Source organism: Diospyros lotus, chromosome 11 (assembly GCF_014633365.1).
Source record: "Diospyros lotus cultivar Yz01 chromosome 11, ASM1463336v1, whole genome shotgun sequence".
Classification (NCBI taxonomy): Eukaryota; Viridiplantae; Streptophyta; class Magnoliopsida; order Ericales; family Ebenaceae; genus Diospyros; species Diospyros lotus.
In genome coordinates, this window is record NC_068348.1 from 29,437,670 (window position 1) to 29,451,958 (window position 14,289).

Below are 14,289 nucleotides of genomic sequence, written 5' to 3' on the forward strand. Positions count from 1 at the left end.
AATTCAAAAAAATCAATTACAGTAGACTTCAATCTTAAAACTAATTTCAAACACCTGTTTAAACACCAAAATCAAACCTTAAGTTCAATCCACAAGCACAGGGGGTTTGAATTTTTGGGCCAGCAACCACTTGGAGAAATCAAGTATATGACCAAATGTGTGTTTGATTAGCCAACTAAAAAGACCAAATGCCTCATATGGGAAGACAGAAAGGGGTACAATTTGTAATTTACAGTTTGAACTTAAGAGTAGCACGGTAATAAACCATTCACCACACCAACTAGATTCTTTTGCCTCTAAGATAGGAAAGAATCCCACATATGAGGAACAAAATTAGTAGAAAGCATATGACTTAACAAGAAAAAGCAATATTACTGCAGCGGCTTGGCAACATCTCTTCACTTCATTTTGCGGCTCATTTGGTTCAAGGTTTTGTATTCAACAGAGATGGGGCTCAGATATAAAGAAAAAGTAACAGGAAATTGCAACAGGTTAGGCCCAATAAGCTCGTGTTTGATATTATAAAAATCAATTTAGGGAGGCTCAAAAAGCCCCTGCAATTAATCCTTAAACAGCCAGAAATAGAGCGCACTGGAATCAAAACCACCAAAATGCATAACACGATACAAGAAGAGCTACAAGAATCTCTTCAAGGCAACACTACGAAAATACACTCAAGGCCACACAAAATTCACATTTCCTTCGGAATCCACTTAATAAAATATTATAGTTGTCAGGTTATCCTAATGTACTGGGACTATGGGGGTAATAAGTAGGACTAAGTTTACCAGCCAGAACATTCAATATTAAGAAATCTTTGTCCGAGAGACTAACAATATATTCCCCATAAGATTACAAATTGGCGACCCCAAAAGCCCATGTCCAGCAACTTGTAAGATTACCAAACATGAAACTACTACTACCAACAACAAAGCCTAATAAAGGTCATAAAATCTTCTAATAGTATTTCAATCTATAAAATGCATAAAATGAAACTCAAATTGACCTCAAACATGATTGCTTAAGTGCCTATGGTGGGGATATGGTCATCTTTGTATATACTTTTACTCTGCACAATTCAAGCCCATGACCTTTCAATCAGTTTGCAATTATGTTTAAGTCATTGTATCATCAAAAAATCAGTATAAGAACACAAATTTGTCAACAAAAAGTTTAAACTGTGTGTTAATATATTATTGATACAAAGAAGATTCTGTCTCTTCAGCCTTTCCATTCAAAAACTTATGGAAAGGATTCAAGTATGTCTAATTTGAAAAATTCTATTGTACCAAACAGAGTGAAGAATCATATGAAACAAATCATACTTTACAGGTTCAGCATGCCAAAGAAAATGCTGCTGCACCATTTTCACCCTCTTTTGCATCTCAAGATACTTCTCTTCTGTGATGGAGAGGAGTATATTCTTCAAATTTGGAATATCCTTTTCCAAGACAAAGACAGCAAAGGATTCCCAGTTCAAAACCTCAAAAAATGGAGGAACATAGTTGTCAGATATAATAACTGGGACACACTCGTAGAAGATAGACTCCACAACCCGTGGGCTGTGCACTGCATAGCCTCTTGCACAAATGCAGTACCTGCTGCTCCTCATTAGGTGGATGTAGTTCTTATTTCCCCGGACAGGAGGCAACCGGCTGAAGATTTTCATGTCCGGGTCTTTATTTCCCCAGTATTCCAATAAAACAGGGCGGGCAGGACCATGCATGTACCCAGCAAAGAAAGCAAGGACTGTCCTCCTGGAAGGAGGTTCACCTCCAATACCTTTGAGAGGATTTTCAGCCGAGCGCACATATGTTGTTGGAAGAGAAACATCCTTGCCTATGTCAAAGCCTGTTTTGATATCAGCATTGCAGAGGGCTCTGAGGCAACTGGTCATCCGTCCTCTTGTTTCAGCTGGGGCCTGAAAGAAGGGTGTTTTGTTAGAAGCTTCAACTTAAAGATGGTGACTTCTAATCATGCAAATACACAGAGAGATGCAGCATGATTTCTATCTAAAGGCAACAATACATACAGGTTATGCATGATATCTTTGTTTATCCATCCTAAATTTGAGACAAAACTATATTCAACATTTACAAATTTTGCAACAATCAATATTTTCAGAAAAGAGTTGGTTTGGAAATTTGGAAAGTTAATTTCAAGCTACTTGTTGGTGGAAGGGTTCATGACTTTTTAACCACAGGTGCAATCTCTCCAAGGAGTTCATACACAGGAGAAATGAAAACAAAACCAAGCCCCTCACTGAATTTTAAGGTATATTAAAATCACCCAATATATTTCATAATACACATGCACCCAACTGGCTCTCAGTAGTAGTATCTTGAAAGGAAAAATAGAGTAGCGGACCCAGTCATGGCAAGCAGCAACAAAGTGATCTGCTCCACCAGTTCTGTTCCAGAAATGATACTTTGCTGCAAGCATTTCAACATGATCCTTCATGTACTGTATTAGGTTACTACGATTATGTGAATTGGGAACATAAATTGTCAATTGTAGCAACCGTGAACTAAAAGGTATGTAAAATAAATGAGCTCTTCCAGGGTCTTCTGTAACAAAATGATGGCTTGCTTCCATCAACTTTATGAACCATCCCTCAGAAGAATATATCCCTTCGAGTATTGATTCATGGAAAATGGGTTTTTCTCCTTCCTTGTAGATGTATACTTTGAGCATATTCTCCATTAATTCGTAACTCCTGCAGATTCATTTACATGCATTCTTAGAATTGAACAGGATTTCATACGAGGAAAAGCCAAGTTACATATAAGATTCCTGAAATACTGGTGAAGCAAATTTTTTGCCAGTAAAAGGAGCACTGTCATGATCAGATGAAGAAATGAGTTCTACTATGTTTTTCCACTCACAAGTAGTAAGTCGTAAACTGTACCTGGTTCAACTTGTTTGATATCCCAACATCTGATCTCCTATCAGAAAAATTCCTAATTCTCCTTTCGGAGCTTGGACTCTTACATAAAGTTCTTGCTTCAACAATTCAAACACCGGAGAAGGTTTTTTAAACGTGTGATTGATCTCAAAAAGTGTGGGACTAATGTGCAAGGGACTGCAGTTAAATCGAAACAGAAGACAGAAACATCTCTAACAACAGTCATATACTAGTCTCTACAATTCCAAGGTTGGCACAAAAAGGAAACATCAACTTAAAACATTTTTCCAATTATATGTTCTTTGCCCACCTTGTGATACTCAGTCCAAATATAGTTTTAAATGGTGAACTAAAATTGAAGAGAAGTTTAGGACAATTGAACCATCCAAATGTCAATGATTTCCCCTTCCAGATTTATACTCCTAAGTCATATTTAGCCAAAAACTTAATGCTCTAAGCAATCTGTTCAACTTAATTATGTTTAAACACAGAGCCAAAAAAACCACCTGGTAGGTCAATAGTAATAATAAGAAGAAGAAGAAGAGCTCCAGTTCATCCATAATTCCCCTACATTTTGACCATGTGATGGTAATTTTTCAAATTGCCACAAGTAGATCAAAATATCAATTACAAAAAAGTGTACCTCTTAAACCTTGAAACATTTTGATAGAGAGGTGGATAAAGTTCTGTGTCATTCTTGACATTGGGTGCATTCTCAATCTGTTGTTTCGCGTAGAGTAATTCTTGATCAACTGGCGCAGACCACAATGGTTCCTGCTTGTAGAGTTTATGGAATAATATGAATGAATATATATATATATATATGTGGAAGTCATTCTCAATTGATCAAATAAAAAATGTCAGCTCCTAAATATATACCCTTGAATGGGGTGATGCATGACTCTGTAGTAATAGAGCATTCATCTTTGATATTGATAGTACTTCTGATATTGGCATTCCAGAACTTTGATTCACCATGGAACTGTAGTTTGACAGGGAGGAATTGCTCTGCAGCATACCAGATTTTTCATCCTTGGTAAGTTTGTCTCTTACATCCTTGTGCACAAAAGATGTGTCGGTGTTAAAATTCCTCGTAGCAGCTCCAGAATGTGAATGGAAATGTGTCAGGGAGGTTCAAGTAATGTGATGATAGTGTTGGTAAAATTACAAAAAAAAAAAAAAAAAAGACTGATGGCATGCATCTGAGCTTGCATTCTTTTTTAGATCTGATAAAATATATTGTAATCCAAATTCCCTGATGAAGAATTAGTACCTGCACTTGGATTATTTGATGAAATGCTGGTTTTATGTTCTCCAGACTTCTCTAGTGCCATACCATTTTCTGAATTTTTAAATTTGACCAGGCCTGCATTATTGTGCTGCTCTTCACGATTCTCTTGTGAATTTCCTTCATTTACAGGTCCCAAAGCACCACTTGGGCTTCTTTTTCTTTCTGGTGCCACATCAGTCCTGGTTCCTCTGTCTTTTCCTTCATTCACACCATTAGTTTCTTTCTCCAAATCAGAGACTCCAGTAATGTTTCTTGTATTGTGTATTGTATGCGTGCTAGTTGAGGTTAAACCATTCAACAGTGTGGCATTTCCGGACAGCTCAGAGTTATCTCCAGCGGGTAAGCTTCTAATTTCCTGGAAGGAAACTTTGCCACTGGAAAGGAGGGATGATAAAGCGCTGCCATATGGAAATTCAAAATGCTGAAAAGTCAGAACTACCGCCAAAATTAAACCGAATAGCCAAAGCAATCTTCTTGGTTCTGTTTGACAAACAAGTAGACCTCCATGATCCATATTGCAAAATATGCACCTATAGACCAAGCTTAGTAACCATTTATCAGCTGGTTCTGAATCCAAATCAATCGCTTCTCACCCTGCAAAAATTCCAAATACATGAACCAAGTGACATGCATTGTTTGAATTGTCTCAATAATGGTATCGGATGACCATGGCACAACTCTAATCATTTTAGAAAATATTACTTGGTATTGAATTTGAGTAATGCAATCTATCAGAGAGATTGGGTATGATAGATACAGATAAGTAATGAGACATTAATGAAATTGAAATAAGAAGCAATGCTTTCAAGAAAAATTAATCAGCTTAAAAATGAATGAAAGAGATTTCCCTAATTTGCCACCACAAACAATAGGTTGTCATGATGTCATTTATTCGTAGTCTCATAGACATCTCCTGGCAGAATATGAAAAAACCCTGCGAGGGCTAACCACTTTAGCCTCTGTTTTCCAATGGAAAGGAAAATGAAAAAAAAAAAAAAAACTCTTGCATGAATTTTGACATGCACTTTAGAACTACTATTTTCTTTCCTTCCCCTTTTCTTCCACAATTCCTAGTTCCAACTTTGTGTTAACATCTTTTGACTAACATAATCCACGGCATTGAACAGAAAAAACCATCCCCTGGCATTATAATTTATCTTTCCTGGCCAGCATTGCATAAAATTCCACCCAAAAAGGTTAATCAAACTGGTGAAAGAACAGGGAAACATCCACTCGTTACCAGTTACATGGATGGTACTAGTTTATCATTGACCCAAATTGCCTATCTAGTCAAATTGTCAGCAAATTGTAGCAAACAGCCACAAGCATATCTAGTTGAACTTCTCACTGATATACTGGAATATATTCAAAACAACATACTTCAATGGATGATAATGATTAAAAGAGTTCTCTTATTCCAGAAATCCTATGGTGTGAGCTTTACCAAGGTAAAAAGTTTGATCTAGATCTATTGAGATATAATCCTACTGCCACGTGAAATTTACATGCCAGACAATAGCTGAAAGTCATCAGACCTTCATAAACTAACCGCAACAATTGATCCATGCCACAAATGTATAACAGCATATTCCGGATTCTGGAGCATTTTCAAAAATAGTATGTGCGCTTACAATGGCACTTGATAGTCAATTAATCACACTAAATTTTTATGGGGGTAAAGAAAAAAACAGCTTCGATTTCCTATATATCCACAATACGTGCTTTGACAAACAGTTGGCAAGCGAAGAAACAGAAAGGAATTTCAAGTTTCGGAACAATATCGTGTGATACACCACCAAATACAAGGCCTTGGAGTATATGTAATACAAAAACTTCAATTGGGAAAACCAAAATTCAGTTTGGTTGCTGAGAAAAGAAGGGGAAATTCCATCATCTTAGATGAATCCTGAATTCTCCTTCACTCAGACACCCAGACAGAAAACAAGCAGTGGAACCATATTTTTCATTATCTAAAAACCAACAGAACGCAAAACAAAACAAAAGAAAAGTCAACTTTTAAGTTTGTTTCTCATTCTTCTGAGTCACCAAGCAGATTATGAGAGAATAGTGACGTCAAAATGGAAAAGAACGAACAGACAAGGCCTGAAAATGGCAGACATCCATGACGACTGAAACCAAATAATTCAACATCCTAAATGCATACAAAGCAGAAAATTACTCACCGGATGGATAAAATCCTGATTTGATTCAGACAAATTCGAGGAGAATAAATGAAGAAAATGATGAATTTTATAAAGCAAGAAGGCCCCGACCGAATGGTGATCAAATGAAGAGATCCCTGTTGAAGGTTCCACCCATACGAGGAGGATCTAGCTGACTGTCGGTGAGCAGCGGAGACATGGCCATTGATTCATTGAATCAAGGAATTCAATAAAGTTGTAATTTTTCAATTTTTTTTTTTTTTTTTTGCAGTTACCATACCATCACGAGCACACGGTGATCCTGTTAAAAAGAGAAAAGTTATTAAATCAATTTCTGATTATTGTTAATTAGCTAAACTAATTTCGATTAGTTAGATTAGTTAAAAACAAAATTTTTGTTTCTGTTTTCTTTTCTTTCTTTCTTCTGTATATAAGTTCTATTTTTACTTCATCAATAATAGATTGAAGCATTCATTTCATAATATGGTATCAGAGCTATTGGTGCTTGTCCCTTCCCTCCGTGATATGACTATTGCAGCTTTGATTGTTCTGTAAAGCTTTGTTTCTTTTTTTCTGAAATTTTTCACTGTTTTTCCTTTCTTTCGTCAACAGCGACCATGGCCTCCAGACTCAATCCTATTGAAGATCCTTCCTCACCATATTATCTTCATCATTCTGAGAATCATAGCTCTGTGATTATTACTCCAGAGCTTACATCCACAAATTTCACCTCTTGGAAACGCTCGTTCTTGCTTGTTGTTTCTATTAGGAATAAGCAAGGGTTCCTAGATGGTTCTATAGCTAAACCAGATCCAGAAAGTCCTCTCTACTTGTCGTGGATACAACGCAACAATCTAATTGTGGCATGGTTACTGCGTTCTATTTCACCGTCGATTGCTTCAATTGTGTTTTACATGGAGGATGCGCATCTCATTTGGAATACATTACTTTAAAGGTTTTCTCAACCAAATGAATCTAGAATTTGTCATCTACGGCATCTATTATGCACTATTAATCAAGGTATGAAGTCCGTTGATTCTTATTTTACTGAACTCAATGGAGTATGGGAAGAATTACAGAATTTTAGACCTTTGCCACATTGTGTGTGTGGTTCATGTAACAAAGCATATTTTCAGAAGTTTGTTGATGTTCAACTCAAAGATTATGTGTTTAGGTTTCTTAACGAACTAAATGAGTCATATCAGGCTCTGCTCACTCAAATAATTCTTATGCAACCTTTCCCTACACTAGATCAGGTCTATAATATGGTGCTCAAAGAAGAAACACAAAGGAGTGTATGTATTCAAACACAGAATTTGAGTGAAATGTCTGCAATGGCTGTTAAGAGAGGGGATAAGTCTGAGGTTGTATGCTCATACTATGGTAAACCTAGGCATACGAGAGATAAATGCTACAAATTGAATGGTTTTTCACCTGGTTTTAAGTTTACAAAATCAAAGACTTCTGGTGCTAATTCAAATCATGGACAGTTAATCAAGTTTTCAGTGAACAGCCTAAGGTGAATGCTGATCAGGAGCCTGTGGATCAATCTGTACAATTAAATTTCTCTAAAGAACAAGTTCAAAAACTTATGGCATTGCTCAATGATCATTCCTTGCTTGAGTCACAGCCCAAATCAACCAATTCCCCTACACATTTGGCCAACTTTGCAGGTATACATTCAATTTGTCTACAATAAATTCCACCACATTTCATAATCTGTTGTAAACAAAGTTTGTTGCTTCCCCATGGATCATTGATACCGGAGCAACAGATCACATTATTTGTTCTTTGACTCTTTTTGATTCATATGTTCCACTTCAAAATGCCTGTGTTCGTTTGCCTAATGGTATGAAAGTTCAAGTTACACATATTGGCACAGTTACCTTGAACTCTCATATCGTTTTACACAATGTCCTTCTAGTTCCAACCTTTACATTCAATCTTTTATCAGCTAGTAAACTCACTTCAACCAAGAAAGATTGCCTCATTGTTCTTTCTAATTGTTGTGTTATTCAAAACCTGTCTTCATGGATAACAATTGGCATAGCTAAGCTTCGAGATGGTCTTTTTTACTTGCAGCCTCATTTTCAACCTACAATGTTTCATGTTGCTGCTCATGCTGCTTTTTGTTCCAATAAAATCGCTTGTAATGTTTTCTCAAATGTATGGCATCACAGGCTAGGACATATATCTAGTAAAAACTTTCATTCTTTACGGTCCATTGTACCCAATTTGCCACTTGTAGACAATTCTTGTTTGACTTGTCCTAAAGCAAAGTTGAGACGTTCTCCTTTTCCTGTTCATACTGATCATTCTACTACTTTCTTTGATCTAGTGCATATGGATATATGGGGTCCATATTCCCAATCTGATATGGCTCGAAATCATTATTTTTTGACCATTGTTGATGATTTTTCGAGATGTTCTTGGCTGTTCTTACTGAAAACAAAATCAGAGGTCCCTGAACTAATCCAACAATTTTATTATCTAGTCCTTAATCAATTTCAAAAGTCCATTAAGGCCATTAGAACTAATAATGGACTTGAATTCTCTTTGCCTACCTTTTATGCTTCAAAAGGGATTTTACATTTGAAATGCTCTTCAATAAACCTCCTGGTTATAGTCATCTTAGATCATTTGGATGCTTATGCTTTGCTGCCAATCTTATTGCTCATAGAAGGAAATTTGATTGTCGAGCCAGAAGGTGTATATTCTTGGGTTATCCTCTTGGTGTCAAAGCTTACAAACTCTATGATTTAGATTCCAACAGTGTTTTTCTTTCTAGAGATGTTCAATTTCATGAAGATATTTTTCCCTTTCGTGATACTACACATCAAACCATTGTTTCTGTTTCAGCAGATGTTCCTAATTTGGTTCTTCCATCATTTCCTTCAACACCCTCTGTTGATTCTTCTCCTTCTCCTGTTGCTTCTCCTACTGCAAATTTAATTGATCCTACTCCTACTATACCTGATTCCCCATCTATCACCTCTATACAGCCTAGACGCAGCACTAGACCTATCAAACCACCTTCCTACCTCAAGGACTACCATACCAACCTATAGTTCTCTAATTCTCTACCTTCCTCATCCAATGGTTGTACTTTATATCCTATTCAACACTTTGTTTCATATGATAATCTATCCCCACAATACAAAGCCTTTACCTTGTCCATCTCTACCACTTTTGAACCAACCACTTATACTCAAGCAAGTCAATTTGTTCATTGGCAACATGCCATGCAAGAAGAACTGAAAGCTTTAGAAGACAACAACACTTGGCAGATTGTTCCTTTACCCTCCAGTAAACATACCATTGGTTGCAAATGGGTGTACAAAACAAAGTTTAAGGTAGATGGCAGCATTGAGAGGTACAAAGTGATGTTTTACTTTTGATATAATTTTAATGATGAAAAACAATTGTATTTTGATGATGAAATACAGTTATGAGATTTCAATGCTAAAGAATTTTATGATTCAAAATATTCTTTTTTATGTTATCATTTATCGTTTCAGTTTTTATAAAAAGAATAGTCGATTATGTGTTTATGTTCTGTTGACTATGTTTATGGATAGTCGACTATGTGGTTTAGTGCTGTCGACTATGTCTGAAAATAGTCGACTATGCTGATTTGATCTGTCGACTATTTAAGGCTTTTGTCGACTATTTTTTCATCTGTCGACTATCAATTAAGGATAATTGACTATGGCTTTTCATCTGTCGACTATTTTTGTTCATAAAATTCAAAATTTTCTTCACATTTTTGCAATAGTCGACTGTGCATATGTATCTGTCGACTATGGGATTTTTGTGTTATAAGATAGTCGACTATGCGTTTTTGTCTGTCGACTATATTCTGTTTTATTTGTAAAAATAGTCAACTATGCATTTTCTTCTGTCGACTATATCTTTTACAGAAAGCTTCCAACGGCTAGTTTTTCAACTCCAACGGTCACAAACGGCTACATTTCTCTTCAATCTTTTAGGAAGCCTATAAATACAAGTCATGGATGATCAAGAGAAGATTAATGGATGGAAAGAAAATTATTTGAGCTTACATCATATACACATTTGTATTTATATTGACTGTGCTTTAATTTTCTTTCTTCAAGGCTTTGATTTTCACTTGTAATTATTCATTTCAAGCCTTGTATCATTTTTGAGAGACATTGTAACTAAGAGATTCATCTCTTAGATTCTCTCCAATTGTATACTTCTTGTTTTTCTTAACTTGTGTAGCTAGAGGGCTTACTTGTGTAAGTAAGAGGTTTTAGTGAATTGGTTTAAAATCCTTAGTGGGAGTTAAGGTAGTGGATTAGGGTTGGTTTAAACCGAACCACTATAAATCCTTTGTCTCATTTATTCTTCTCACTTTAAATTTGTCATTTTATATGTTCTATGTTTTAAATCACTAAAACCTCAATTGGGTCAAAAAGTTTTCAAATTCTATTAAGATTTTTAAAATATCCAATTCACCCCCCTCTTGGTGTGTGCCATAGCACCTCTCGTTCTAACACAAAGCTCGTTTGGTTGCTAAGGGTTTTAATCAAAAAAAGGGCTTTGACTATCACGAGACATTTAGTCATGTTGCCAAACACACAACTGTTAGAGTATTTCTTGCTCTTGCTGCTGCTAATAACTGGTACCTTTCTCAACTTGATGTTAATAATGCGTTTCTTAATGGGAATCTTCTTGAAGAAGTTTGTATGGATATTCCCCTTGGCTATCAGCTTCCGGGGGAGACTGGTATTGCATCTGATAGCTCACAATCTAAAGACATTAAGCTTGTGTGCAAATTACAGAAATCATTATATGGTTTAAAACAAGCTTCTAGACAGTGGAATGCCAAGTTTACTGAGTGTTTATTTCACTGTGGATTTATTCAATCAAAGTCAGATTACTCTTTATTCACTAAACATATGGGAGAAAATATTGTTGCTTTATTGGTTTATGTTGATGACATTATTATAGCAAGTAACAAAACTATGCTTATTGAAGATCTGAAGAAATACTTGAGCTTTCACTTTTAGCTTAAAGATTTAGGTGAACTGAAATTTTTCCTTGGGTTTGAAATAGCCAAATCCAAACATGGAATATCACTGTCTCAAAGAAAGTATACTCTTGGGTTGCTGGAAGACTATGGTCATTTGGGAGCAAAACCAAGTAATACACATATGGAGGTAAATCATAGGCTGGTTCATACTGATATTGACTTGCTGCAAGAGCTAACAATATATAGGCAGCTTGTAGGGAAGTTGTTATACTTAACTCTAACAAGACCTGATATTAGCTATGCTGTTCATATTTTAACTCAGTTCATGGACAAACCAGCAACAATACATTTGAATGCTGCATACAGAGTTTTGAGATATCTTAAGTTAGCACCAGGACAATGTATACTTATGTTATCATCTTCTGATTTAGTCCTAAAAGCATATTCAGATAGTGATTGGAGAGGGTGCAATGAAACACGAAAATCCTTGACAGGATTTTGTATTTTTCTTGGAGATGCTTTGGTTAGTTGGAAGTCAAAGAAACAGTAGACAGTGGTAAGAAGTTTTGCTGAAGCAGAGTATAAGGCAATGGCTGTGACTACATGTGAGGTTATTTGGTTGATTTATCTGTTAAATGACTTCAAAATTCGTCATGAGGGATCAGTGCACTTGTATTGTGATAATGTTTCAGCATTGCATATCTCCATGAATCCAGTGTTTCACGAAAGAATAAAGCATATTGAGCTAGATTGTCATTTTGTTAGAGAAAATGTTCTTGCAGAAGTAATAAAGCCATTGCATTTGAAGACTAATCTCCAGTTAGCAGACATGTTTACAAAGGCATTGCATCCATCTCAATTTCACAGTTTGCTGGTCAAGATGAGCATACATAACATATATGCTCGTCTTGAGGGGGAGTGTTAAGAAGAGAAAAGTTGTTAAATCAGTTTCTGATTATTGTTAATTAGCTAAACTAATTTCGGTTAGTTAGATTGGTTAGAAATAGAATTTTTGTATTTATTTTCTTTTCTTTCTTTCTTTTGTATATAAATTCTATTTTTACTTCATCAATAATAGATTGAAACATTCATTTCATAACAGATCCCACGATTTCAGTAGGAGAGATAAATCAAATAATCTAACAACAAGATAAATTTTGACCCCTTAATTTTTTATTTTGTATTATACCAAACTAACCTTAAGGTGTGCAGTGTATTTTACACAAATAAAACAGATGAGGAGATTACATTAAATTACCACCTTTTGAATAGAAAAGTGGCTAATTGTCACCCTTTTCAAAACCTTTTACTAAAATAAAATACCACCTCTTTTTGCCCACTCCACCCCTAATTTTTTATTATTTTAATTATATTTAATATATTATTTTTAATATAATACAATTGACTTGAAATTATATAATTAAAATAATAAAAAATAAAATATTTAAATAAAAAAATATACAAATACATGAATTAAAATATATATTTGCCCAAATTAAAATGGGTTCATTTCACAATTTATTTGATAATTAGTGTAAGGCAAAATAAATAAATAAATAGAAATAACGAATCAAAAGTCAATGTTACTGAGTGATTTATTATACTCTTAACTGATTGATATTTAAAAAAATATTTAAATGTTAAAGTACAATTCTATAAACGATATGTGTTTGAACAAAAATAGCCAACAGCATAGACTGTTTAAAAATAGAAATAGAAAATAAATATGATATGAAATAAAAATGAAAAAAATGATATTTTTTAAAAAATAAGATAAGGTAACACAGAAAAATGGATAAATAAAAAAATATATTTTTTAAAATAAAAAAATTATTAAAAAAAATCAATCAAATTATTTAAAGACATGCATATATTCATACATTCACAAAAACATAAAAAGATCCCAAGAGCGCAATACCTATTAAATTACTTACAAACATACTCACACAAAACTATATATATATATGCATACATTCACAAAATATATATATATATATATATATACATGCATTCTCAATTTACCTGTGGAAGATAGGTAAGAACAAGAACAAAAACAAAGAGAACTAAGACCCACTTAAATGGATGAATCAATTGTACTTCACTTTGTATTCCCATAGCAACTAGGGATAAAAAAAAGTATCAAATTCGATGACTTATTAAGGAACAAACAAACAAACAAATTAAGAGCATGTTATTGAAAATGTTGCAATATATATATTAGAGAAGCCTTTGTTAATTGTATACTAACAAAAAATACAAGTCCAAAAGTATGGTAAAATTATATACTTATAGTCATTGATGGTAGATTTTGTAGTTATTGATTGCCAGTCAAAATTAAGAAAATAGATGGAGTTGCAATTGTCCGTCGAAGATGGATGGAATGGCGGAATCACGACTAGATTGAGAAGATGAGAGCAAAGGAAAAGTTTGGAGTTTAGGATTAATGATTTTTGGATTTTTTGTAAAATAAAGAAAGAAACAAAATAAGATTATGAATAAAATTTAAAAATTTTAATTAACGAGTTGGTGACACAAAAAATATATCTATGATATTTATAAAATTGTAAAACAATTTTAAAATATTTTTAAATTACAAAAATAACATTAAAACCTTTTTATAAACATATAGTATTTCTTAAAATTTAAAAAATGGCACTACTTCAACGTTCGGATGGATTAGAGTTGTAACTCTATCATTTTCTTTATTGATCATAAGATAATATTCTTAAAAAAGTAAAATTCCTCACGTTAAGGACCTCTCTTTGTCCACCTCATATATAAAGAATGGAGATTAATCACAAAATCCAACTACCAAGATGAAACACGAAATTTGTTACTGACTATATAACAACAAGGACTCACCTTCGAGACCTATCGGCCCTCAATCGCTGGATGTGTCCCGGGGCGCATAAGGTGATATTCTCATTTTTAAGAG

General features: G+C 34.3%; 1 protein-coding gene across 3 annotated transcripts; it reads right to left on the bottom strand.

Moving 5' to 3' along the window:
• Positions 1-1,157: 1,157 nt before the first annotated feature.
• LOC127812450 (probable glycosyltransferase At5g03795) lies at positions 1,158-6,619 on the bottom strand. 3 transcript variants are annotated; one of them, XM_052352836.1, is made up of 6 exons: positions 6,380-6,619; positions 4,179-4,790; positions 3,785-4,005; positions 3,549-3,679; positions 2,368-2,716; positions 1,158-1,921 (listed from the first exon to the last, which is right to left on the bottom strand). In XM_052352836.1, exons 2-6 carry the CDS (start codon positions 4,708-4,710, stop codon positions 1,256-1,258), a joined length of 1,899 nt encoding a protein of 632 aa, XP_052208796.1. In that variant the 5' UTR covers positions 4,711-4,790; positions 6,380-6,619; the 3' UTR covers positions 1,158-1,255. The 3 variants fall into 3 exon arrangements, with proteins under 3 accessions (XP_052208796.1, XP_052208798.1, XP_052208797.1); XM_052352838.1 differs by lacking the exon at positions 6,380-6,619 and adding an exon at positions 5,746-6,330; XM_052352837.1 differs by lacking the exon at positions 6,380-6,619 and having other exon boundaries at positions 4,179-6,330.
• Positions 6,620-14,289: the final 7,670 nt, after the last annotated feature.